The sequence below is a fragment of the Engystomops pustulosus genome, chromosome 4, assembly GCF_040894005.1.
Source record: "Engystomops pustulosus chromosome 4, aEngPut4.maternal, whole genome shotgun sequence".
Lineage (NCBI taxonomy): Eukaryota > Metazoa > Chordata > Amphibia > Anura > Leptodactylidae > Engystomops > Engystomops pustulosus.
The window spans coordinates 176712973-176737567 of record NC_092414.1 but is presented as its reverse complement, the minus strand read 5'-3'; the positions used below and the strand labels follow the sequence as shown (position 1 = coordinate 176737567).

Here is a 24595-nt window from a genome sequence, read left to right as displayed (position 1 = left end):
GATGTGAGCACATTCCACATGAGCGAGGAGAGTCATTTTCTATTCAGCTTATCTTTATCCCACATTCCCACCCCTCATTAAATTAGCATTAACTTTGTATGAAAGTTAAACTGGTCATTTAACAATGCGTTTATTGCCTGGCTATGGCTATTACTGTACTTTGATCACAGATGGAGACCACAGGCAGTTATCACTTAGATATATTGCTTGCTGTCAACTGCTGACTTTATCTATATACAATCCATGCCGCCAGGTACATAGTTCAACTAAAGTCTCTTGTAACTTTACTCACTGGTGTAAAATTTAGGCATAGTGTATAGATGCAAAGTATATTTTGCAGCGGCATGAGGTTTGCTACTACCAGGAGGTGATGGGGAGGTGAATATGGGTGGCACGGTGGCTGAGTGGGAAGCACTTCTGCCTTGCAGCGCTGGGGTCCTGGGTTCGAAACCCACTCAGGTCAACGTCTGCAAAGAGTTTGTGTGTTCTCTCCGTGTTTGCGTCGGTTTCCTCCCACACTCCAAAAACATACTGGTAGTTTGTTTAGATTGTGATCCCCATGGGGACAGGGACCAATTTGACATGCTTTGTGCAGCGCTGCGTAATCTGTGTGCGCTATATAAATAAAGAATTATTATTATTGCTGTAAAACTCTATTTGCATGGTGCTGGTCTTTGGCTGGGGAGCGTAATGGTGTCCTCCATGTGTCAGATGATGTGTATAAATAAAAGCCTGTCACAGCAGATGTCCCCAAGAGAAGATTTTGGTAACACGTTTGGGTTGGTAAAACTAGAATATGGTGGTGCTAGGGCACATTAAACAAATGTAGGTAAGAATTTGCGCTCTAAATTTGTGTTATCATTGCATCTTGTTTTCTTTGTTTGCTTGAGCGCCTTACAGATTAATGGACGTTAATGACCTGGGTGGACATCATTGCCCATGACCAATCTACTGTCCTCAGTCACATGACAGCTTAGGTCCAGAAGGTTACAGCGTATGATTAATACTCAGAACACGTTACATGCATCGTGTTAGCCATGATCATCCACTGCCTGCTGAAAAAATTAGGAATTGGTGTGTCCTGCCTATTATCGAAAAGCACAAGAAGCTTTTTATTGATGAGCATTGAGAGCGTAGGACTTGTAAGATGTTTACATAGGGTAATGTATACAGCCGATCCCCTATTTAAGAACACCTGACTTATAGACGACCCCTAGTTACAAATGGATCTCTGGTAATTGGTAATTTACTGTACTTTAGCCTTAGGCTACAATAAACAGCAATAACAGTTATTAAAGGTGTCTGTAATGAAGCTTTATTGTTGATCCTATGAGAATCTAACATTTTTAAAATCCCATCACAGAGACCAAAAAAAATTTGTCTGGAGCTACAATTATAAAATATACAGTTCCGACTTACATGCAAATTCAACTTAAGAACATACCTACAGAACCTATCTTGTATGTAACCCGGGGACTGCCTGTATTCCGAAAGGATGTGATGAAAAATAATTCTTGGAGCTATTGTGCTCAAAATCATCACTAGTGAATAGTCATACTGTATAATAGGTTCACAGTTCAAAGCTACACTTCTTTTCTTTGTCAGACAAAATTGATGAGCCCTGAATTTCAGCACAATGAAATTCCCAAATATCAGCCAATGCCTGTATATGGTTAGCCAAAATACCTACATTTTAACCATCCAGAAGCCAACCTTTGAGTTTCCCCCAAAAAGCCTCCCCTTTTGCTTATTTAAGTTCCATCCAAAGCCCCCAGAGTCAGACGGAACACCCCACATGCCCGATATATGTAGTCAATGTTCACTGAAATGTTTTTGGCATAGCACAAGAACTTGTCCAAGTTCATACAGTTTCCTTCGTTGAGCTTTTCAGTGAAAAAAAAATTGAATGTCAAATGTTCTCCCAATGCTGGATCATTCATGGACATATCTATAAACAGTGGCAACAGGTGTGATCCATGACCAATTAATTCAGTAAGTTATAAAAACATCACTAGGGACCTGTTCGTCTAGTAACAGATCAATATTCTGATACGTGAAACATGTTGTGGTCTTCTGGTGAAAATGATCACCTTCAGGGGCTGCAGGTTAGAACTTCAAAAGTTGAAGTTTAGAATGGTCTATTCTCTCCGGAATTATGCTAAATGATTGGATCATCATCATTACAGAAGATACAGAAAATGTTAGAAGAAAAACCTGTATCTAGATAAAAGGAAAACCTGAACTGAAGTCTAAGGAAGGAGTTCAAGGAAGGATGTTTCTTTATTGATTTCCATATTTTAACAGTGTTTCTATAAGGATGTATGATAAGGAAGTTATTTATTATACGCCGGTGCAGATAACCTCGTGGCCCATCCATTGGTGTGGAGCTGGTGTGAAGGAGAAAATCATCATAAATAAAGAATTATTAAAAAATAAATAATCATAATAAATAATAGTTTCAAGGCTTCTACACCAGTGTTCTGGTGCAGAAACCCTGATAAATAATCCCCATTATGTATATTATATTCTAGAAATTCTGGGAAGAATCATCTTAATTGTCATACTGGTTTCTACATCCTGTACATTTTGGTTTGATTCAGGGGCATAACTTCAGGGGTAGAAGCCACAGCACCTGACCTGCCACATGTTATGTTATGCTGCACTTTGTACTGTATAATATGTACATAACAGTGCACATCTTCCATAGCACTCAGAGTTCACAGCTCAGATAAGAGATGCATGAAAGACATCTTCACTTACTGACGTCTACTTACCCCATGTAGTCAGCAGCTACTCTGGCAGATCTGTGGCCTCTGACGATAAGAAGACTGCCTGAGAGTGAGCATTTACATATGTGTGTATAAATGTATGAATGTGTATATGTATATATGCTGTATATTTGTGTATCGGTGATGTGTGTTTATATATATGATGTGTATATACTGTACTGTATGTGTATATGGTGTATGGTGTGCATACACTGTATGTGTGCATATATATGCTGTATGTCTGTATATATGGTACTGTATGAGTGTGTGTATACACTCTAATGTATATGTGTGTGTATATGTGATGTGTATATGCTGTATTTGTGTATATATGTATTGTGTACTGTATGTCTGTATAAGGTATTGTACGCATCTGTGCATTTGCTGTATGTGTATGCATATGTGAAGTGTATATGCTGCATGGTTGTATATGGTACTGTATGTGTGTATATGCTGTATGTATGTTTATATAGTCTGTATATACTGTAGGTATGTTATGCTGTATGTGTATATGGTGTGTTTATACTGAATTGATGATTTAGGGTTGTTTTACCACCACAGTTAGGAACGTTATAGAATTGACTCTAGAACTCCTTTTCTCTTTGTGAAAAGTGAGTCCTCAGAGTAGGAGATAAAGTGGTCAACTTAATGAATGTAAAGTAATGTTTTACATGTGGACTGCTGGAGATAGCTATCCACTTGACTATATTAAGTAGTGCCATAGGGGATGAATGGAGCCACCGGCGCAATCTGCCACTTCCTTCATTTGGTGGAATAAAACCCCGATTTTTGTGATAGTGGTGGTCCAATTTATCAGACCCCCCACTGCCCAGCATGTTATCCTTTATCCTGTGGGCACCTACTTTAACCCATAGCAATCACACTGGTAGCTTATGTATAAAGTATGTGGAACGGAGTATGACTATGTTTTAACCCTCTTTCAAACGTCAACCAAATTACATATTCTCTGCTGATATCATTTACAACAGGGACTGGGACTCAATAGATTTTTCTGTTATGCGCAATATTCTCTATAACCTCTAGTGATCTACTTGTCGCAAACAATCATTGTATGTTCAATGTCACATCGGACATATTGCATTATAGTCTATTCATTGCTATTGGAAAAGTGTTGTTCTATGTACTAAAGGATAAACAGAACATCGATTATGACTAAAAGTATAGGGAGCCTATATATATATATAAATATTATATAGTGCTCAATGGGGTTTTGTTTGCTGTGAAATAATATATTCACTACTCTGTAAAGGAATAATTGCTTTATGGTTTTGCAGTGGTTTGCAGAGTGAACCCCTTTATGCGAACATTTGGATCTTTGGTTGATATGAAGCTATTCGGCCACAGTAGTTCAATCCATGGAGCATCAAACACATAGGCTGAAATTGGAGTTGTAGACTGTGGACATGGACAGGTGACATATGGGGCGCACATTTAATAAATTGACGTTATATAACCACGTTAAAAGTCTATGTGCTACCAAGACGAAATATTCTATTGCGACTATTAGATTGATTTTCTGCACTAGTTAGCAATGACTATGACTAAATGGGTATATACATACATAACACACACTGAATGTATATCCTAAATATAGTAAGAGATCTGAAATAACATTATATTACCAAGTTACATAATAGCACTGATAAGGGCAAAGTGATTATGGATGTAGCAGCACACAAAGGTTATACTGGTACAAAATCCCTAGCACCACCCTAAACATACCCTGAAAAATACAGTCTGCTACTTTTCAGGCTGGAAAATGCCAGATTTGCCAGGATTGCAGGACATTACAGGTGAATTTTTAAGCTTTCTAGAAGTACCATAACCAACAAGGTGTGAGGCATCTTGGCTAGTTTAGGGTCCATGTGGAGGGTAAAGCTGATCAGCACCAGAAAAGAATTTTGCCCTGATCACTGGAGGTCCATAAGGTGGTTAGTGACAGCCATGTTCTTCCCTCTGGCAGATATGTAGCCAGAATCACTCAACACAGGGAGGTTTGCTAGGTTTTTGGAACCCTGTTTGGGTTCTGGGTAGGGGCTGAACAAACTAAAAATGCTGATGGTAGTGGGACGGTGTTTAATCTGCCTCCTGGTTTAAGATCATGGAGCCAGGAAGCCTCAGGACCCCAGGCCTGGAGGGCCCCAGTCAACAGTTCATGTCTTAGTCCCAACAGGCGATATGTAAGAGCATTAGTATCTGAAGCTATCAGTGTTTCCCTCCACTGCAGATATTGTCAAACTGGTCCTAAGGCTCGGTCATCTTGCTCTATCTTCTTTGCACAAATAGTAGTCAAAGGAGAACAAAGTGGATTTTGCCCTCTTCCCATGGTTATGGGACTCGAGTACTTTGACTTTTATGGTTATGCCACAGTAAAACCTACTAAAACTATGATAACAAAATTATTTTCAACTATAATGTCTGTGCTCTTCCTAAAATACTTTTAGCAACCAGCAAGCCCAGTGCCTCATGGCCACGGGTATCTGCTCATTCCAGTTATCTGCTGTATCATCCTCGTGTGAAGCCTCCATAGGGCAGTAATCATCGGAAGGACTGACTCTCTTTGAGAAAGTTCTCAGCTGATGAAGCTTTCCAGCTGGACTCAACAGTCCATTGGGTCATTCAGGTGTTGAATGAAGATACACTGAGCCATGAGGGAAATTTGGTTTTGCTTTGTTAATGGAAACATTAGATACAGAAGCCTAAAATCTTACCTAAGAACATAGCTCGGTAGACCCTGATAGGAGCTCCCATTATTTTTATGAGATATTTATTACAATAAATGAACAGTGCCTAAGGGTTAAGGTATCATGTAAATCCCTTGTATGCTGAAAACCAGCCATGGTCTGGCATCACAGACTTTAACCCTGTAATCTCCCTTCTTCTACCTATAAAATATATTTAAAAAATTCTTACTGGATTTTTCCATCAGTCCAACCTTCACACTGTATTTCTAAATGAAGAAATGTAATATACTGTATAATACCACGGTGCATTTAGATTGTATCTAAGAATTGCCAAGCCATGACTTTAATGACTTTATTAGTTGCTTTATCCTGCAGAATAGATCTGAGAGGTTTCTTTCTTTCTAAGAGGGAATATTCATGCATATTATGGAGATAAGTTGTAGCTGAATTAACTTGTAAGAACTCATTAAGATATAGCAGAATGGACTGTGATAAGTGCTCAGAGCTGCTTTATTCTAGAATTATCCCTTATTACCTATCTACAGAATAGTGTATGTGTGTGTGAATGCTGGGGGGTCGCACTATAGAGACTTTGAAGACAGGGAAGGACCTATGATCAAGCATGATTGTTTCTGCTTTTTTTTAAAGACTATGGGGCTTGCAGAGGTAGTGTATGGCTATATTCATCAGTCCTGCAGGCTCCAAATATAGCGACACCATGAAAGTCTATTACTTCCACCCCTCATTTTCTTGATCAATGGGGGGAACCAACTGCTGGTTATACACTTTTTTCTACAAACTTTGATCTGGAGTTTATCTTAGGATGCTTTCAGATGCCCGTGTGCTTGTCCGGGATCCGCCTAACTTGGTCACGGTGCGGTGACACAACATGTGCTCACCCAGCGGTGATCGGGAGCCATAGAAGCCTATGGGGGACCATGATCTGGTCACATATTATGCGACCAGATCACTGCCCCCTGAACAACCATGTGAATTAGCCCTTAGGCTGAGATGTATCATTACATGTGCCAGGAGTTTGTGTTGGGGTCCTTCTGACTTACCCAAGACAAATGGCTGGCATATTGTTAACAAGTTGACTAGTGAGGGTCCAACTGATGAAACCCCCTGAAATCCAGAGAATTCACATTAATGGATTGAGTAGACTAGTACGTTGAGCAATAGTGTGTGAGTATCAGACATCGCAGAGCACAGCACTCGGCTATCTCTGGCACTCTCGTAAACTGTCAATGGGAGTGTTAGAGAAAGTTGAGCATTGTGCTCATCAATTTCCAATACTCTCATACTATTGAATGAGATGGATGGCAAGACAAGTGTTCGACCTCGCCATTCCACCCATTAGTGAGAACAAGACTTGCTGTTTCTGAATTTCTGGGTGTCCTACTTTCGGTGGATCTCGGTGGAGATCCCAGCAGTCGGGCCCTCACAGGTAAATTGCATACTTGGCACAACCCCTTTAATATTTTGCATTACACAAATAATGTCATAGCCATGAACCAGTTTAGTCTGTATACATAGAGAATGAAATCTGCACCTGTAAAACGGCAAACAACTATTAATATAGGGCAGTGGTTCTCCAGCGTATTAACTTGTATAATACTTGTGCGAGATGAAAGGCAAGTGATCAGGATGGAGAGCATTTTCCCCAGTGGGCCCCCTAGTATAATGACCCCTTCTCTGATAACAGATAATACGCCTGGGACTTACTTCCTTTCTCTAATTTCCCGCTACTTCTTGCTAGTAGCAAGTTTTCAGCAGTTCTGTCCTTATGAAGACATATTTTAGGTGTAAAACACAAGATTTGTGTGTTGGATCCTATACCACATTTCTCTAGGGTGCATCAATAAACGCCTACAGAGTGTTAAGGAAATAAGATCCTACACCTTCAACCTGTGCAGGGCCTCTCTCTACAGAGATAATAATAATGACCCAAGTAATGACTTCATTTACATATCAAATAGATAATAACAGTATAATATTATACTGCTGGAACTAAGATATGTGATGTGGGACATGTAGAATGTCATTCAATAGCAACTCTTAGCCATTGGAAACGTGACTTGTTTTTGCCCTTTAATCCATGTTATGGGGTGAAAACTCCAGAGAACAAAATCAGAGGAGCACCTTCTGCTGTTACCCCTGGGGTCTTTCACACCTGGTGTCTTTCACACCTGATGGTTTTTACAAGTTTTCTGGCGTGTTTCATAATGAAATATTAACTTTGTAAAACAGCCGGATGTGCCCAGGCACCTCTCAGCTTCCCCGGCTTTTAATTCATGCACGCCGCCACTGCAAGCCGCCTCCTGCTGCCGGCCCGGGGATCTAGGAGAGAGCACACTCCTTGCTCTCTCCACACCCTGGCTCCGACGTCATCAGTTGGAGCCTAATTTCTTGGGCGGGAGCAGGAAGAGGCTTGCAAAAAACAGTCCCCCCCATCCCCTACCACAGGTGTCAAGCACAAGGCCTATGGGCAATATCTAGCCCAGTCCCTTGTGTCCCTGCCTCTTTTCTGTGCTCTTTAGGGGCGCAGAATAGAGGAAGAGTCTGATACTCACCTTCCCTCGCTTCCACGCAGCTCGCCAACAGCCATCTTCTTCCTTCAGCTTTTGTCCGCTGTATGCACCGGCTCTTAAGCCAGAATACGTGATGATGTCATCACATCACATGTGCCGGCTTCAGCGCATACAGTGGACGAAAGCTGAAGCAAGAAGATAGCTGTAAAGGTCAGTAAATGTTGTTTTTTTCCCCACAGGGGAGGGGCAGTGGCTGTTGGGGGCACAGTGACTGCTCAGTGGAAGTGTGGCTAGTGAGGGCACTGTTACTGCTGGGGAGGGCACTGTGGCTACTGGAGGGGCACTGTGGCTACTGGAGGGGCATTGTGGCTACTGGGGGGCACTGTGGCTATTCATGTATTTACCGTGCAATGCAACTTTGGAATTCACACTTCCAATTTCCTCTCCTTGAGGCACAGACTATTATTTCCATGCACTGTGTATGTTTGCTATGCGCTAAATAAAAGGCTAGTACAGAGCATCGGTGGGTCATTCGTTTGGTGAGATGGTGTTTGTCTATAACTCTGACATTTCAGAGAGTTTACTAATTAATTTGTTCTTTTCTATAGGAGAATCACTTCCCCTGTAGATGACTTTGTCACTGCAATTTATTGTGGTTTCTAGAGACATCACTATAATGATACAATAGGTTAAATGATGACAAAATATTAGATAATTAGAGTGTCCTTGTTGTAAATTCCTCTAATTGTGTTTGCCTTGGTTGACATCCCTCATTAGATTAGTTTGGATGGCGTGGTATATGTGTGTTTACTATGGAAGTTGATCCCGTAATTCCACTTACGATGTGCGGCGGACGGTTGTGTGGATTTCTTCTTCCTCCGGCTCGGAACTCAATCACAGCACTTTTGGTTCCGCCTTGATCCGCAACCATACGTGTGGAGAAAGGTACGAGAAAAAAAAAATAAAAAATAGTGCAGCAGAGCTTCTATTTGATATTTTTAATGTTATTCTCACAAAAGTAGGTTAAAATAGGCCTTAAGAATAAAACTATGGTGCACGTTCGGCGTCAAATGCCCGACTCGAGTTTCGCCAATAGCGGCTTCTTCCGGGGGTGGCCGCCGTGCACAAAATATCGTTTTTTTATATTCACCTATACGACGCGCTTAGTTTAAAGAAAAAACACATATATTGCTATACGATCTATGGGGCATATTTATCAGGACCTCTGCGCACCGCCAGTGGCTCAGAGGCCCTGAAATAATCGCAAATGCTAGCTTATTGCTAGCTTTTGCGATTATTTTCCCCAATCTGCCACCTTCACGCCAGTGGGGCGTGAAGGGGCGTGAAGGGGGGGGGGGGCGCGGCCAGCCGAGCGGGGGAGCGGCCGGACGGGAGTGGGCCGGCGCGGGGCGTTACTGCCTGGCGTAGGATAAACGCTGCGCTACTGGCAGCCCGATACATGAAGAGGCAGAAGCCTCTTCATGTATCGGGGTGCGAATTTGCAGCGCCGGGGCTATCATACGCTGGCGCACGAGCGCCAGCGTATGATAAATATCCCCCTATATATAACATCTGCAAGATGTGTTGGTAAAGTGTCAGTGCAGAATACATAAATACAATAATACGGAAGGAATACAAAAGATTATGAAAAATGTATTATGGAAAATATCATATCAAATTAGCATTCTATAAAACGTACATTGCTTAAGAAACCATGGTTTTGTTGATTAAAGGAAACACTTTATTTCGAAATCGGCATTTAAGCCATATGGTAGTAGTGTTTTTAACTGGAAAATCCAGAAGGATTCTCGTTGGTTAATCTTTTTTTCAATGTCCTCTCCTCTCCAATGTGCAGCTTTTATTGAGCATCAACATAAATTAATATCTTCTTTAAGATAAAATTCATCTTTTTTTCTCAATGTCAGTTATGCAGGGTGTTTATAATAAACAGCATGACTGTGGTAATCTTCTCAAATTTGTTATCCATGGTCTCCATCCTTCTAAAATCAACTTTTATAAGTGTCTGTATCTTCACAGGCTGTTACAATGAGCAGAGCAGGTCTCCCCTCCCCATTACACAGATAGAGGGAGGAAGGAGAGAGCAGGGGATGGGTGAGACATGTTCTGCTCATTGTAATATCCTCTGTATGGGCTCTGGTAACAGTGCTAGGAGCCCTTCAGGCTCATTAGCATTATTTTAAAAGTTGATTTTAGAAGGAAGGAGGCCATGGATAACTAATATAAGAAGATTACTATAGTCATGGTGCCTGGATCTATGAGTAAGTGTCCCTGGTTTATAATGATGGATTTTGATGGATTTTGATTTTCTTTAAAGTGAACCTGTTCCCTGTATATTGTCAAGCAGTTGAATAGCTTCTAGATCATGTTGGCTTCTAGATCTTAGTGTGGTGTCATCAGCTAGAAAATGAACTTTGAAGTGAGATGTAAGTTGGATGTATAAAGTCAGGGAGGCGGAGAGTTTAACACTGAAGTCAAGCTTTCCCGGCCTCTGAACACCTCCTCATGCCCCGCACTTCAGGAGATCAGGTCAATGATGTCACTAGACACAGGACATCAATTACAGTGAAGTGAACGTTCTAAGGCAGGGAAATCTTGACTTAAACTCACCGCCTCCTTGACTTCATAAAACCAATTTACATCTCACTTTAAAGTTGATTTTCTGGATAATGCCACCACTTCAGGCCATGAAAGAAACATCATCTAGAAGCTGCACAACAGACTGGTAGTGGTTTATTTGGCCAATTTCTGATGACAGGTTCCCTTTAAAGGACACCTGTCATCAGGTCTGTGTCACTATTTCTGTCACCTCTACCTGTTGGAGCAGCTCACAAGGATCCATCACAGCCTTTATCTAGTCAATTCATACATTAATCATTATAAAATCATCTATTCTTTATTATGTAAATGAGGCTGGTCACATGGTCAGAGGCAGTGATGTCACCCCTGTTCCCCCTCCCTTCTGCTCCCCCTGCTCATGTCTGTGTGTAATGTATAGTAAAGCATAGTTAGTGCATCTGCTGACATGCTGCATCCTCCTAATACATATGTGTGATACACAGACATCAGCTACACAAGTACCTGACATGTTCTGCTATAACATGGCTGCATCCTGGAGCTGTTGTATCTTTCACAGACACACACAGCAGATGCACACACAGGCTGCAGGGGGCATGGCCACCAGCAAGCACATGGAGCAGCCATTACATGCAGCAGCTGTCAGTCAAGCACTGTGGGTGTGTATATACCTCCCACTCATGAATAAGCTGGACAGCTTGAATATGCTAATGACTCATTGGACATTTCACAGGTCATTTGCATACAGCTTTAGGACCTCATTGCTTAAATTTACAGGCATGTAGAGGGACAATGTAGGGATAGAGGCAATGCTTTCTAATGGCAGTTTATGAAAATATATTTAGTTTAGGGGAGTTATTTTGCATGACGGGTTCTCTTTAAGGAGAACAAATGAATAAATAGGTCTTTCTGGTTTTCCATGACAAAAAATAATCAGGGGGGTAGCTAGGGAGATACTGGAGGACCATTTTCCCCCAACATCTTCCACCAACATTGCTCCATCATCTAGCTCTGCCAGTTCCACCACCTAAACCCCTGAGAAGAAGATAGTGGTTTGCCACAGGACAAGTTGATATCTGGTTATCTTCAATCTAAGTGGTTAACTACAGTCAAAAACGTGAATTTTCATCTTTCTGTTGGAGCTGTGGTTTAGGCATTGATTTCCATTCAGCATGGTCTTCAAGGTCCTGTGTGCCAAACTCATTCATCTTACTTCATAATTGATTTTATGTTATGCTCAGTATAAATGATACCTTTTTCTCACCACCCATTAAACAATGAGCGATACGGATGCAGATACCTCAGAATTATGCTCCGCACCGTTGCTACAGCAGGCAATGAAGGCAAGGAAGCAGCAGGCCAGCAGCAGTCCCTGTAGTGATGTACATGAGAAGAAGCTATACAAAGACAGGTGCTTGCCTGTTAATTTTGGGGTTTTTATACAAATTTTTGGCTATTTACTTTTTTGCCTTTTTTAAAAAATAAAAAATCTTATTCATAGAATCGGACAACTGATCCTTGAGAAATTATATTATCCTGCATGTTATCCTATTAATGGAATCTGGGGGGGAGTCCTCACAGTAGTTATGATTTCCACCCCAGAAATAGACACTTAACTTTCCCTCGTTAGTGAAATTAACAGGATGATGTTCGGCCAATTAAACAAATCCTTGTCTGGAGGCAGCTGGCTGCCGAATTCCACACTCCCGGAGGGATCTTAACCCATTCAATGCTGAATACAGCTTACCCAACATATGTAATAACAAAGGGAAATGAAGGAATTGAGAACTATATGAAGATCCAAATGGTTCATCGCTCAAAACTCATGGTACCAGTCTTAGTTGAAGGCCATCAATGATTATGTCTTGGAAACCCTTTTAGGTAAAGCAGAGGACAGTAGTGTTACCATCTCTCCTGCTGCTGGTCCACAACTTCCAGATACACTTACGCAGTACATCTCTATATTTTGTGTATATCTCTCCATTGGGACGTTTACCATGCAATGGACTACGGTGCTTCAATTCTTAAAAGCCGTAAGAATGTGAAGGTTGGGGAAGTCCTTTATTTGATGTTATCATGTGTCCCATTTTAGAAAATAAAATACATTTATAATGCAGCATATTTAATATTGAATTAAAATATAAATGTTCTTTGTGAATTTCAGGTCAAATGTTAATGATGTGATAACAAGACATGGTGGCAACTGATTGGCGTCGGACAGAACCGACCAGAATACTAGGGTATCCTCCAGTGGCGCCAGTTCTGACCCAGAGGTTCAGAAATGAGACCCCATTTTGGAGGCTGCTAGGGTCTATTTTCTGTTGGTTGATAGATGGTGGGCCCCCAGGATAATTTTTTCTTGTGGGTCCAAGAATCTCCCGTCCGACACTACACTTTATGCAATGGGTCTCTATTGGCCATATTTCTGCGTGTCACTAAAGGGTTAAAAAAATGTCAAAACAAAGAAACCGCAGAAAGGATGAAAGTCACTAATTTATTAAAACAGGTGGAGTGTCCGTGAGCCGCAGCTGGGAAAAATCAGAATGCTGGTGAGAAAAATCCTGGAATTTCTTCCATGAATTATCTGTGTAACTCAATAACTTGCAACTGTGTGAGCTACTGGGAGTCCTCCTGCTGACGCGTACAGCGCTGTTATGATGACAGGAAGCACTTTGGGTCTCCGGCATTATACATTTTCACACTTGTAATGTAATTGGTGTTATGATACTGGCTAAGTAGACCAATTGCCTGGAAAATGTTGAGTCATGTCAGATGACTTTAGCTTATTGGTTTATATGTCCTCTACAATTCAATTTTTTTAACAATAGTTTTTATGTGATTTTCAAAATATATTATATCAATAGGTAGTAAAGATGACACGAACACCTGCGCAGAGGAGGAGAAAAATATCTAACATTTTTATATTATTTAAATGGATTGGCCAAATCTGTTCCATTAGACATATTTCTGCATGTATATGTTCCTGTGTCTTTGCCTCCTAATGGCGTCTCCCACTCTCACAGTCTGTCTCACTGACAGTCACAGAGAAAGGGGAAGGGGAGGGAGCAGGATTAGTCATTACTCTCCTGCTGCAGCCACTACTATTCATCAGTGCTCTGGTATGTAAACAAAGATCCACAGGGAGTTTGCAGACAGCACTAAAGTAAGTAGCAGGACTGCTGAATCATGTGATGAACATTCAGGGATTATTATGAAGGCAGTAAAGGGACATGGGCAACTTATGTTAAAGAGTAGCCAACCCCTTTTGTGTTAATTGAGCAGTGATATATTGATTAATAGTTTGAAGAGGGTAAAGGTAAAGGCCCTAAAGTTATTAACTGAGTAGTTGGTAGCTTTGTTTCTCTTAGGTTACATTCACATCGCCAGGGCGACATAAAGCAGGGGCGCTCCTTAAGGATACACAGTGCACTGCCTCTCGAATGGGGAAAGATAGAACATGTTCTATCTTTTCCCCACGTACGGTGCGGTACAGTGCCACGGGTGTGTGGCACCTCACTGTCGCAGGGAGCCTATTGCCGCCTATGGGGACATATATATGGGCATAACCTTAAAGACGTATATATATGTCCCTACAACGCCAGTGTGAATGGGGCCTAACCTAAAATTATTTGCTGTCATAATGAACAGGGTCACAGTAAAATATTACACTGTAGTCCACAGAATACAGAGAATCAGTATATAATTCTATTTCTAACCACCCCTTCTTTTCATACATAACATGTAGGAAATATCACTAACATCTGACATATTCAACAAAATGTTTCCAACCCTTTATGTGGTTTTCTGTTTAAGGGCTAGTTCACATGACACTCTTTGAGGCTTTCCGATGTGGATTTTGACAGAGTTGGCCAAAATATTGAGTGACAGACTCCTGGATTGCATCTGGAATATAAGCCATGACACTACTTCTTTCCTCAAGCAGCACTAAAACATGGCATTTTCTCATTGATTTCAATAGGAGAACAATTTGTCACAGAGTTTTCCTTCGCAGTATGAAAAAGACTTCAGATTGCAGCTGTGGTCCCCTAAAAAGTGTCCTCATGCTGTGTCCTACAACCTTGTTTATATTGAATCTATGGCCAAAAATGAAAAACTAGTGTTCAATTTCCCTGTAGCTCCATCGAAAAAGAAATTATGGATGAAACTGTGCTTATTAAAAACTAAAGACACTTTTTGTGGATGTTCTCCATTCCCCTAAGGCAGTGTTGGCGAACCTATGGCACGGGTGCCGAGGCGGCACTCGGAGTCCTCTCTGTGGGCACCCGGGCCATCACCCCAGGATGAAGTTCACCAGACAGGACTCAAAGAATCTGCCTACAGAACCTTCCTACAATGATAGACAAATTTGCCCTCCTCCTTTCAACTGTGTTGGTGTCCATAGGAGGCTGAACGATTGAAAGTTGTCAAAGAACAAGGAGAAATAAATTACTGCTTTAATTGCTTCGCTGGCACTTTGCAATAAATAAGTGGCTTTTGGTTGAAGTTTGGGCACTCAAGCTCTAAAAGGTTAGCCATCACTGCCCTAAGGAGTTCTATCTCCCGGGTGGCCTACCTCTATAATTTCAGAATTCCATAATATCGTAGATAAAATAAGGATATTGTCAGGATTGGGATCAGTGGATCCTCTGGACCACCGCGGGAGCTGGTACTAGCCGACACCATTACATAAATGTAATAGTTTCTTGCAGAAAGAAAGTTTTATTTCAGGTTATCAGTAGGGCTCCTAACTGCTCCTGAGGGCATGGTGAAATAAATGACTCCATATGGCACCATTGTCTTCTCCAGAAGAGAGACTATCTACATGAAACTCACTCAATTGAAGCAGAATCTGTTTGGATAAAAACTTCTTATTCAGTCAATTAAAATCTAATTTTATTACTTACAAATCAGAAACACAAATACCTTAATACAAATCATTAAAATAATAATGACGGCTTAGTTTTTTACTGCACCACTACCCATATCCAAATACCTCCTGATAGGGATATGGGGCTTAGTTTCAGCCAGTTACACACACCTTATTTCACAGAGCCGAAATGCACTCCCTTAAAGGAAATCTACCACCAGGATCGGTGATTGAAAACCAAGCACACTGACACACTGGTGTCTTCTCTTCTTTTAGCTTTGTTTACCTTTGTTTTAACAAAAAAAGGCTTTAAAATTATGCAAATGAGCCCGAGGGGCTCTGGGCTCATTAAGCAAGGCCACGCTCAGTACAAAAAAGTACAATTCTGAATGCAGAGCCATCCTTAATAAATATAATACTTTGGTTACACCACATCTGGAGAGTTTCACTCACCTCCACAAACTTTTGGCAAAATGGGTACGTTTTACACAATTTGCATTTCATTTTGGGATCAGTTAACACCAAAAAAGAATTAACACTGATAAATAACCTCCATTGCTAAGATTTCGGGAATTTTTTTAATCAAGTTAAATGCAATCTGCCTTCAAAATCCATCACGATAAACCAGGGATACTTACACATACAACCAGGCACCATGACTGTGGTAATCTTATATTTGTTATGCATGTTCTTCTTCCTTTTCAAATCAATTTGTACAATTATGCTAATTGTTACCAGAGCAGAAAATAAAAGTTTGTATGTCTAGTGCTAAAATTGGGTTTAAAGATCTCGCCTCCACTCTTGATAGGAGGGTGAACTGGATCCCTCATTGGCTCTGCGTCCCAAGTGGAAAAGCTACTGTGCCTACTGCTAAACAATACTACCATAGTAACTGTAAGAGAAATACTACAGAACTATCAACAGTAGAGTCTTGTGCTTTACCCTCATAAGGTTATAATAGAAGTGTTTTAGCTCACTATGTGAGTATATCTATATAGTATTCTCTAGCCTGACTATGATGAATTCACAACAGGACCGTCTGCACGTAGAGTCTGAAGAGCATTGTAGTAGTGTGGGTGGCAATTCATACATCTGTTGTTTTTAAGATAAGATAGGCTTCAAATGTGAAATTCATTACAGAAAATCCACACTTAGATGGAGGAAGGGGTTGCTAAAAATGAACCAATATTGGTCATTGTAAAGCAAATCTTTATGCAAAATACATAGAAATTTCAAACTGAGATTAACTGTGGCTGTGGAGTCGGTAAACTTCAACTTATAAAAAAGTTATAAAAAAAAACAGTTTTCAACAAAAATGTACTGAATAATATCTGTTTAGTGAGTCTATGAATTTGGTCTTAGAATCAGTATCGCTTCCATCAGATCCTCAGATCTTAATAATTTAAATTCTACAGAACAGTCTCTCTACACTGACTTGGGTTGTGGCAATACAGTAACCACACAGGCAACATCTCTAACAATTTTGGGATATAGAGGAATTCCTTCAAGAACATTCAGTTTTTAGGAATTCTATGTATAGTGTACAGAATTCATCAGAGCAGTTAACCTCTAGAAACATGAACTCAGTGGAAAAGTAAACTAAAACATAAGGTAGTATAGAGAGAGAACATACACTGGGCAATTTTGCCATAATCGAGTTTTCTTGATCACTGTAGCAGTTCTAAGATAAATGCAGCCATTCCTTCCATACTGATTCGTGGGGATTAGCTTCAATACTAAGCACAAGCAAAAATTGCATCCACATTCATCTCAACCAAAAGCCTACATCCGTGGATAAGGAATAGAACAGACAGTCATAAGACATCCCATGATTTATCCAAATTCTGATTAAAAAAATATTCAGCGCATACAGCAGCAAACTAATTGTAACAATTTATTATATATTTTTGGAGTCGGAGTCATTCCATTTTATTCCGACTTTGAAGCCACAGCTCTTTTTTAATACAATAGAACTCAATGGAGCACAACCCTGACATTGGAATGGTTCTTAAAGAGAACAAACAATTATAAAATCCACTTTGCAACAGAGCACTTCCACATTCAGGCAGAACAGAACAGATGAAAAGTGGATGTATGGTCAGCAAAAAGTGTACATGGCGACAATTTTGAAAAATCTAATTTAATTGGCCATAGCATTGGATCTTAAAGGGAAGCTTTCACCAGCATGTTTAACACTAAACTGACTGCACACTTAGGTAGGGTATGACATATCCGTTCTAGCACTCCATCTTTTATGTTTAAAATTGCTCATTTACTTATAAGAAAATTATTCTAAAGACATATGAAAATAAGCTGAAAAGAGTCACTTTTTCACTGAGAAAAGGAGTATTGCTTCAGACATCTTGGGCTCCGTGGCACCCAAAACCATGCTTCTGGTGTCATTTTAAATCTGTAAAGTAGGACCAAAGATATGGGCAGCTAAAGATATGATTCAGATCCAATTCCTCACTATATACAACTGCCTCTAATTCTGGTCAAATAGCACATAGAACCACAACCCTGTTGTGTTTTGAAAATGTCATCTGTAAAATTATACTGTTATTGGTGCTATATAGGCCAACATTGCAGCTTCTGAAATGACGGTCCATCTCTAGCCTCTCATTTGAGGCTAAAAGTGACTCATTTGCATATGGGTTAGGAGGCAATTTATGCTCAACTAGTGGGTGCTATTAATTTGGTGAAAATGCTGGTAACAGGTTCCCTTTAAGGCTGCCAACACTAAAGTGTTTGGGTTACCCCAAATTGTAATCTTTATGCTGCTGTTCTAATCATTATTGGTAAGATCTTTAATTATGATAAATAAAATAATTTTTGCAATGATTTATAATCCTATGTGACATGCAGATTCCATCTCAATCCCTAAAACGAAATTTTCCAATGTAAATTAGAGCCAGAACATGCGTTACATATATTCTAGGTGTCTAGGAGTAAATACAATCTGGAAATCTTGGAGCTCATTATCCATATGTAGCACTTATGATGGAAGCCTGCTGTGAGTATTTTAGCGGGCACCAAATGTTAATTCTTTACCATCGCAACAAATTTGTTGAAAAGTCGGCCAAGACTGGCGTTCACAAATCATGTTATCCACCTCCTCATATGTTATCTGCAAAAAATATGATATTAGATAAACAATGTAATATAAATGGTCCCATCTTTTACAGAATTCTGAGTAATATTGGTTCTGTTCTTTTCACCCACAGGACTTGGTCATTCAGTGGAGTTGGCATTTACAGCTGAGCCCAGTGATGAAGTGGCAGTGCCAGGACAGCCGGTTACCCTGCTGTGCTCGGCAGATGGTGTCCAGCCAATTACCATTACATGGAGGAAGAATGGCGCTCCCCTGTGGAACGAGGCCAGCGTGTTTCCACTTCCCAATGGCTCCCTGTATATTCCATTCTTTCAGGTCAACAAGGAGGATGGGTCGTCTGACCAGGGTGACTATGACTGTGTTGCACAAAACCGTTTTGGGACCGTAGTGAGTCGCAAGGCAAGAGTTCAAGCAGCAGGTAAGTGGTTATTTTAGTTCACACCAATACTGCCTATACCTAAATTTAATAATGAAAAAGATAATAATAGCTTGGAGTCTTTTATGTTTGTATAATAAATATTAGTACAGTATATGTGTTGTAATGATTTGACAATGTTATTATACCTGAGTCAATGAGCTTATCTGTAGCTGACAGCGGAGCCGCATGTGGGCATGTCCACCCCATGTGAAGGCACCAGCGTAGATCCAGTTCTTAAATTTGCTGTCTTATTCGCCTTTGTAATTTTATTGTATTACTGAATTGCATCAAATGCATTCACTTGTTTGATGTTACACGAGCGAATATTACAAAACAACTAAAATTTATTTTAAAAAAAGAGAAGAAGAAGAAGGTAATAATAGTGATACTATTACCACACACAAGTCCTGGACTGACTGTAAAAGCTTTAATGTGTCATACTGACATACAAAAACATTATAAACCAACCTAATATCTACAATTCACTCCTTAATGCTGAATGCTGAGCCATCCTTAATAAATGTATCTAAAATACTTTGGTTACACCCCTTCTGGAGAGTTTCACCCACTTCCCCAACTTTTGGCAAAATGGGTACATTTTGCACAATTTGCAATCCGTTTCAGGATCAGTTAACACCAAAAATCTCATACTGTAGGAGGGGGAAGTACTCCTGCACAGTGTAACAGGCTCAGAGCACTGTACCAGAGCACTTAGGGTTCATTAGCATAATATTTTTAGTTGGTTTTTAGACAGAAGGAGATCATGGATAGCAGATGTAAGAAGATTACTACAGTCACAGTGCCTGGATCTATGAGTGAGTGTCCCTGGTTTATTGTGCTGGATTTTGATGATGGATTTCCTTTAAGAATGATGGGATGTGGTAACTTCAGAAACCCTACGATATTTTGGCTGCATGGAGATAGAATTAGGGTGTGAATAGAGGGTGTGCAGCTGGACACATCAATTATGGAATTGGGACCATAATTCATAACAGTACATGCAGCTACCATTAAATAATAATTTCATCATGAGTTATCGTCAGAGTTCCTTAATATATGTGGCGGGCACATCACAAATGCATCACAGCCACATCGTCCATTTGCATCGTTAGATTGACACCTACAGTATTTTTCGGACTATAAGGCGCACCATCAATAAATGCCTGCTAAAATGTCTAGGTTCATATATAAGGCGCACAGGATTATAAGGCGCACCTGATTATAAGGATGAATGACCAGCAGGTGGCAGACCTGTGCACATTCAAGCCATCTGTTGTCTGTAAGTACCGTTCATATATAAGGCGCATTGGACTATAAGGCACACCTTTGATTTCTTAGAAAATCAAAGGATTTTTTGTGCTCCATATAGTCCGAAAAATACTGTAATATACCAAGTTGGGGTCCATAGAAAACCTCCTGAGACGGAGTCTGTGGAGCAACATCTAACAAAGGATACAAAGAGCTGGAGTTAATGGAGATAGTAAAATATGTATTATACATTTATATAATTTTATGCACAGAAATGAGAACATATACAGAGAGCATCTGACCTTGTATCCCGCTCTATTCACTGGGTTGCAGACCACAATATGGGGCATGTTGATTGCATTGGTTATTACATGTGGTGCACTACTCCAGGAGTTACTTTCTATTATGCTGACATAGAGGAAGGCTGATCCTCTAACTAGGGGAGGTCAAGATGACACAATTAATGTACCACCCTGGGGGGATAAAGAAATGTCAAGGGCAGAAATCTGTTATTTATGTTTGTTACACAGAAAATCCTCCGCCCACCCGCCGCTCCCATGAGATATGCACAATGTGTCTCTGAAAAGACCTTTGTTTTGTCAACTGCTTGAAATTTAAAGGCTACAGAGGATTTATATAATTGTTTTATTATTATTTTATTAGGGTATGTTCACACAGCAGCATTTACCAGGTCAAAATCTGCTGTTTTGCAGTTTTCATCTCAGATTTTGACCAACATGTCCTATACTACGAGTGGTATCCGCCCAGATTCTGCTTGGAATTGAGGGCATGTTGCTTCTTTTTAAGCCAGTGGACAATGCCACCCTTTAATGCCACTTAAAGGAAATCTACCATTTGCTTTTATGCATTGTGAACCAAACATACCTTGAGAATGCTGTAGCTATACTGATGCAGAAACATATAGGGGCAGATTTACTTATCCGGTCCTGTCGCGATCCCGCGGTGCGTTGTCCGACGAGGATTCGGGTCTGCCACGTTTCACTAAGATTGTGCGCCCGAGTTCCTGCAGGTTTCGCTGCTGCGCCGAGGTCCGCCAAAGTCACCTTCATCTTCCTGGTGCATGTGAGTGCTTGATCTTGTGACACAATAAATTTTTTCAATTTTTTCAGAATCCGTTGGGTTGTCCAACAGCCATGCCCCCTATTTCTGTCACGTGCAAGCCGACGCCGATGCGCCACAATCTGATTGTGTGTGCCAAAAACCTGGAGCAATTTGGCGCAAAACGGAAATATTTGGGAAACCCGACGAAAGTGCGGCTTTCGGACCCTTAGTAAATGAGCCCCACCCGGTTTAATCCCTGGTTTCGCTGAAAAACAATTCTAAAATTATAATAATGTGCCTTGCTCCGACGCTTCTCCTCTTACATTTAGTATGCACTGCTACAGAGAATGATGTAATCACTGTGTTGTGCCTGACAGGAAGAAGTAATCAATCGCTGCCTTATCCACCAGCTGCTGTGTATGAGTAATCCAGCTCAGATTGATTAGGGCTGTCTGGACAGTTCAGGGATCTCTGTGTCTATGAATGGCAGGCTAAATGCAGCCCAGCTTTCCAAGGGTCCTGAATCTTATAATTGTTTTTCAGCAAAACCACTCAAACAAGGTATATTTCTGCATCAGTGTAGCTACAGCATTCTCAAGGTATGTTTAGTTTATAATGCATGAAATTAAATGGTAGGTTTCCTTTAAGTGTTGGGGTATTTTCACATAGCAGCATTTACTAGGTCAAAATCTCAGGCTTTCCATCTCAAATTTTGAGTGAATCTCCTATATTACGAGTTGTGTCCGCCAAGATTCTGCTTGGTATTTAGTGTAAGGTTTTTATTTTTCCGCAACTGGACAACACGGGATTTAACAGTAAGCAGTAGAGAAGAGCGGACCTGCCGTTTTAGTTCGGGTTCGACATCCTGGTTTGGCTGTTCGGCCACCAATCAGGCAATATGTCCAGGTTGGGCAGCCAAACTCAAACACAAACATAGACATCAAGTTTGTTCATCTCTACTAGGCGGCTCATCATTAATTTCAATGGCAGAGAGATAAAGGAATTGATTTTCCAGATGTCCCATAGACCCCCTCTTATCCCACCATAATAATATCCCCCAAAGAAGATAGAAGTATGTAGTATGTATATACAGGCAGTCCCCGGGTTACGTACAAGATAGGGTCCGGAGGTTTGTTCTTAAGTTGAATTTGTATATATGTCGAAACTGTATATTTTATAATTGTAGATCCAGACCAAAAAATTTTTGGCCCCAATGACAATTGGAGTTTAAACATTTTTTGCTGTGATGGGACCAAGGATTATCAATAAAGCCTCACTACAGACACCTTACAGCTGATTATTGCAGTCTGGGACTAAAGTAAAGCATCCAGAAAGCTTCACCAGAGGTCAGAGGGTCTGTCTATAACTATCGGTTGTCTGTAAGTCGGGTATCCTTAAGTAGGGGACCGCCAGTAGTTCATTCCCAGAGGATGATGCATGTCCACTGATTTCTACAGGGATTTCTACAGACAATTCTCAGCTAAACTTGCAATTATCCAGAAGCTTCTTATATGTATATTGCAAAATTATTTTCCATCTTTATTTGAGAATCCCACCACATGTCTACTGGAAGTGTTGTCCATTGCCTTTTGTAACTGCATACATGTTATGTCAATCAGGGGAGATTTTTGGGCCCAATTTAATATAAAGGCATACAGAAAGATTCTACAGATCCATGTTTAGTCATGTACAATATACAATCTCTGTCTCACAGAAGCTTTAATATGACATTTATAGATTTACATAAAGAGCCAGTGGTTCTACAAACACATGCTGAGTAAATTGGCCGGAGATGAAGCGGGTACATGGTTCCTCATTCCTCCTGCTTATTTGCATCCACGGGTTGGGGCACATCGAGCAGATTTAACCTGTCAGGGGCTTGAGCATGAGCCGTTGACATCAAATAATGGCACCGTTTATAGGCAGGATGAAATCTAAAAGGATTAGTGCGAGACAAAGAGGATGCATGATTTTATGGGTCACCATACAAGGCATTATTAGGATTCAACAACAAAGGAATGTAATTACAGGCAAAGGGACCCAAGCATCATGCTGGCACCCAGCTAAAAGCATCCCGCCATTATCTGAGGCTGCTCATTAGGAAGGATTTTAGGTGGCCTCTCAGTTATTTCTACTTCTAAAGGAAAGTTCACAGAGGTGGAAATTCAGTCGGATCCATTGTGTGGGTGCCACTGTCTGTTGCGCCAATGGTATGTGGCAGAAGAAGATCCTCTGTTTGTGGCAGAAGATCAACACCAAAGCTTCCGACCAGATTCATTGTGCCAGCTTGGCACTGAGTCGAAGTGCTGACTTCACAAATTCCAGAATATTGGTTCTAGACGTTCATGCTCAGTGCATAACAATGGGACATACATAATCGATCATTGTGTGCCCTCAGCTTATCCGGTGACAGGAGCACAGTTACTGAAGCAAAATGTCCCAGAATTCCTTAGGAAATATTAAAAATAAATCATGAAGATTGTGAGAAGTGCTTCGATTTTACATGTTTTCGCAGCACATTTTTATATGAAAGTGTAACGTTAAAAGTGTTTATGTAAAAATGTGCCATAAAATATGTCAAATTCATAAAAGATAATCTTTGAAATAAGATTACATCAACCATGATGTATGTTTTTGAAGTTTTTCTTCAACTTGCTTAATGTTCAAGTCAAATATTTTTTGCACATTGCTGAGAAAGTAGATGTTTTTTTTAAAAAATGTGAATTATTGCTTTATATTCTTAGTGCAGAAAGTGTTTATTAAAATTCATGGCATTATATGACATACAAAAAACAGGCATTAATAAAACATTGATACATGTATTGTCCACTCATAAAGAGTGACTAACCCTCCCTTCAACAAAAGCCGAGACCAATGCTATTACAACATCCTGTAAAAATGTACAAAATTCTGAACAAAACGATAATAAATAAAAAGGGGGGGGGGCAGCTTCTCAGGTAACTCTGACAGGATGACTGAAGCATCCTGTCAGAGCAAGTACTTATTACATTAAAGGGGTCTTCTCGTCTGGGCACTCACTTTCAGTTTCATTAATCTGCCATATATAAACATTTCTTCAATTAGATGTTATTAAAAAAAATGTTCCTGTGTGAAGATAATTTCTCATAAATGTAGTCATGTTGTCCCTTAGCAACGGGATGGCTTCCTCGGATACGGCCACCTCTGCTGGAGAGATTGCACAAAGAATCAAATTGTTTTTGTATATAAAAATGTCCGGAAGTTACTACATGACCCACATCAGTCCTGTGATAATGATTGCTAAATCCTG

General features: G+C 40.3%; 1 protein-coding gene across 2 annotated transcripts in view; it reads left to right on the top strand.

Moving 5' to 3' along the window:
• The window catches only part of IGDCC3 (immunoglobulin superfamily DCC subclass member 3), a 111300-nt gene that overhangs the window by 4904 nt on the left and 81801 nt on the right, over nt 1-24595 (top strand). For both annotated transcript variants that reach the window (XM_072148664.1, XM_072148663.1), the window contains exon 2: nt 18691-18996. In XM_072148664.1, coding sequence (XP_072004765.1) covers nt 18691-18996 — 306 coding nt within the window. The remainder of the gene's footprint in view (nt 1-18690; nt 18997-24595) is intronic.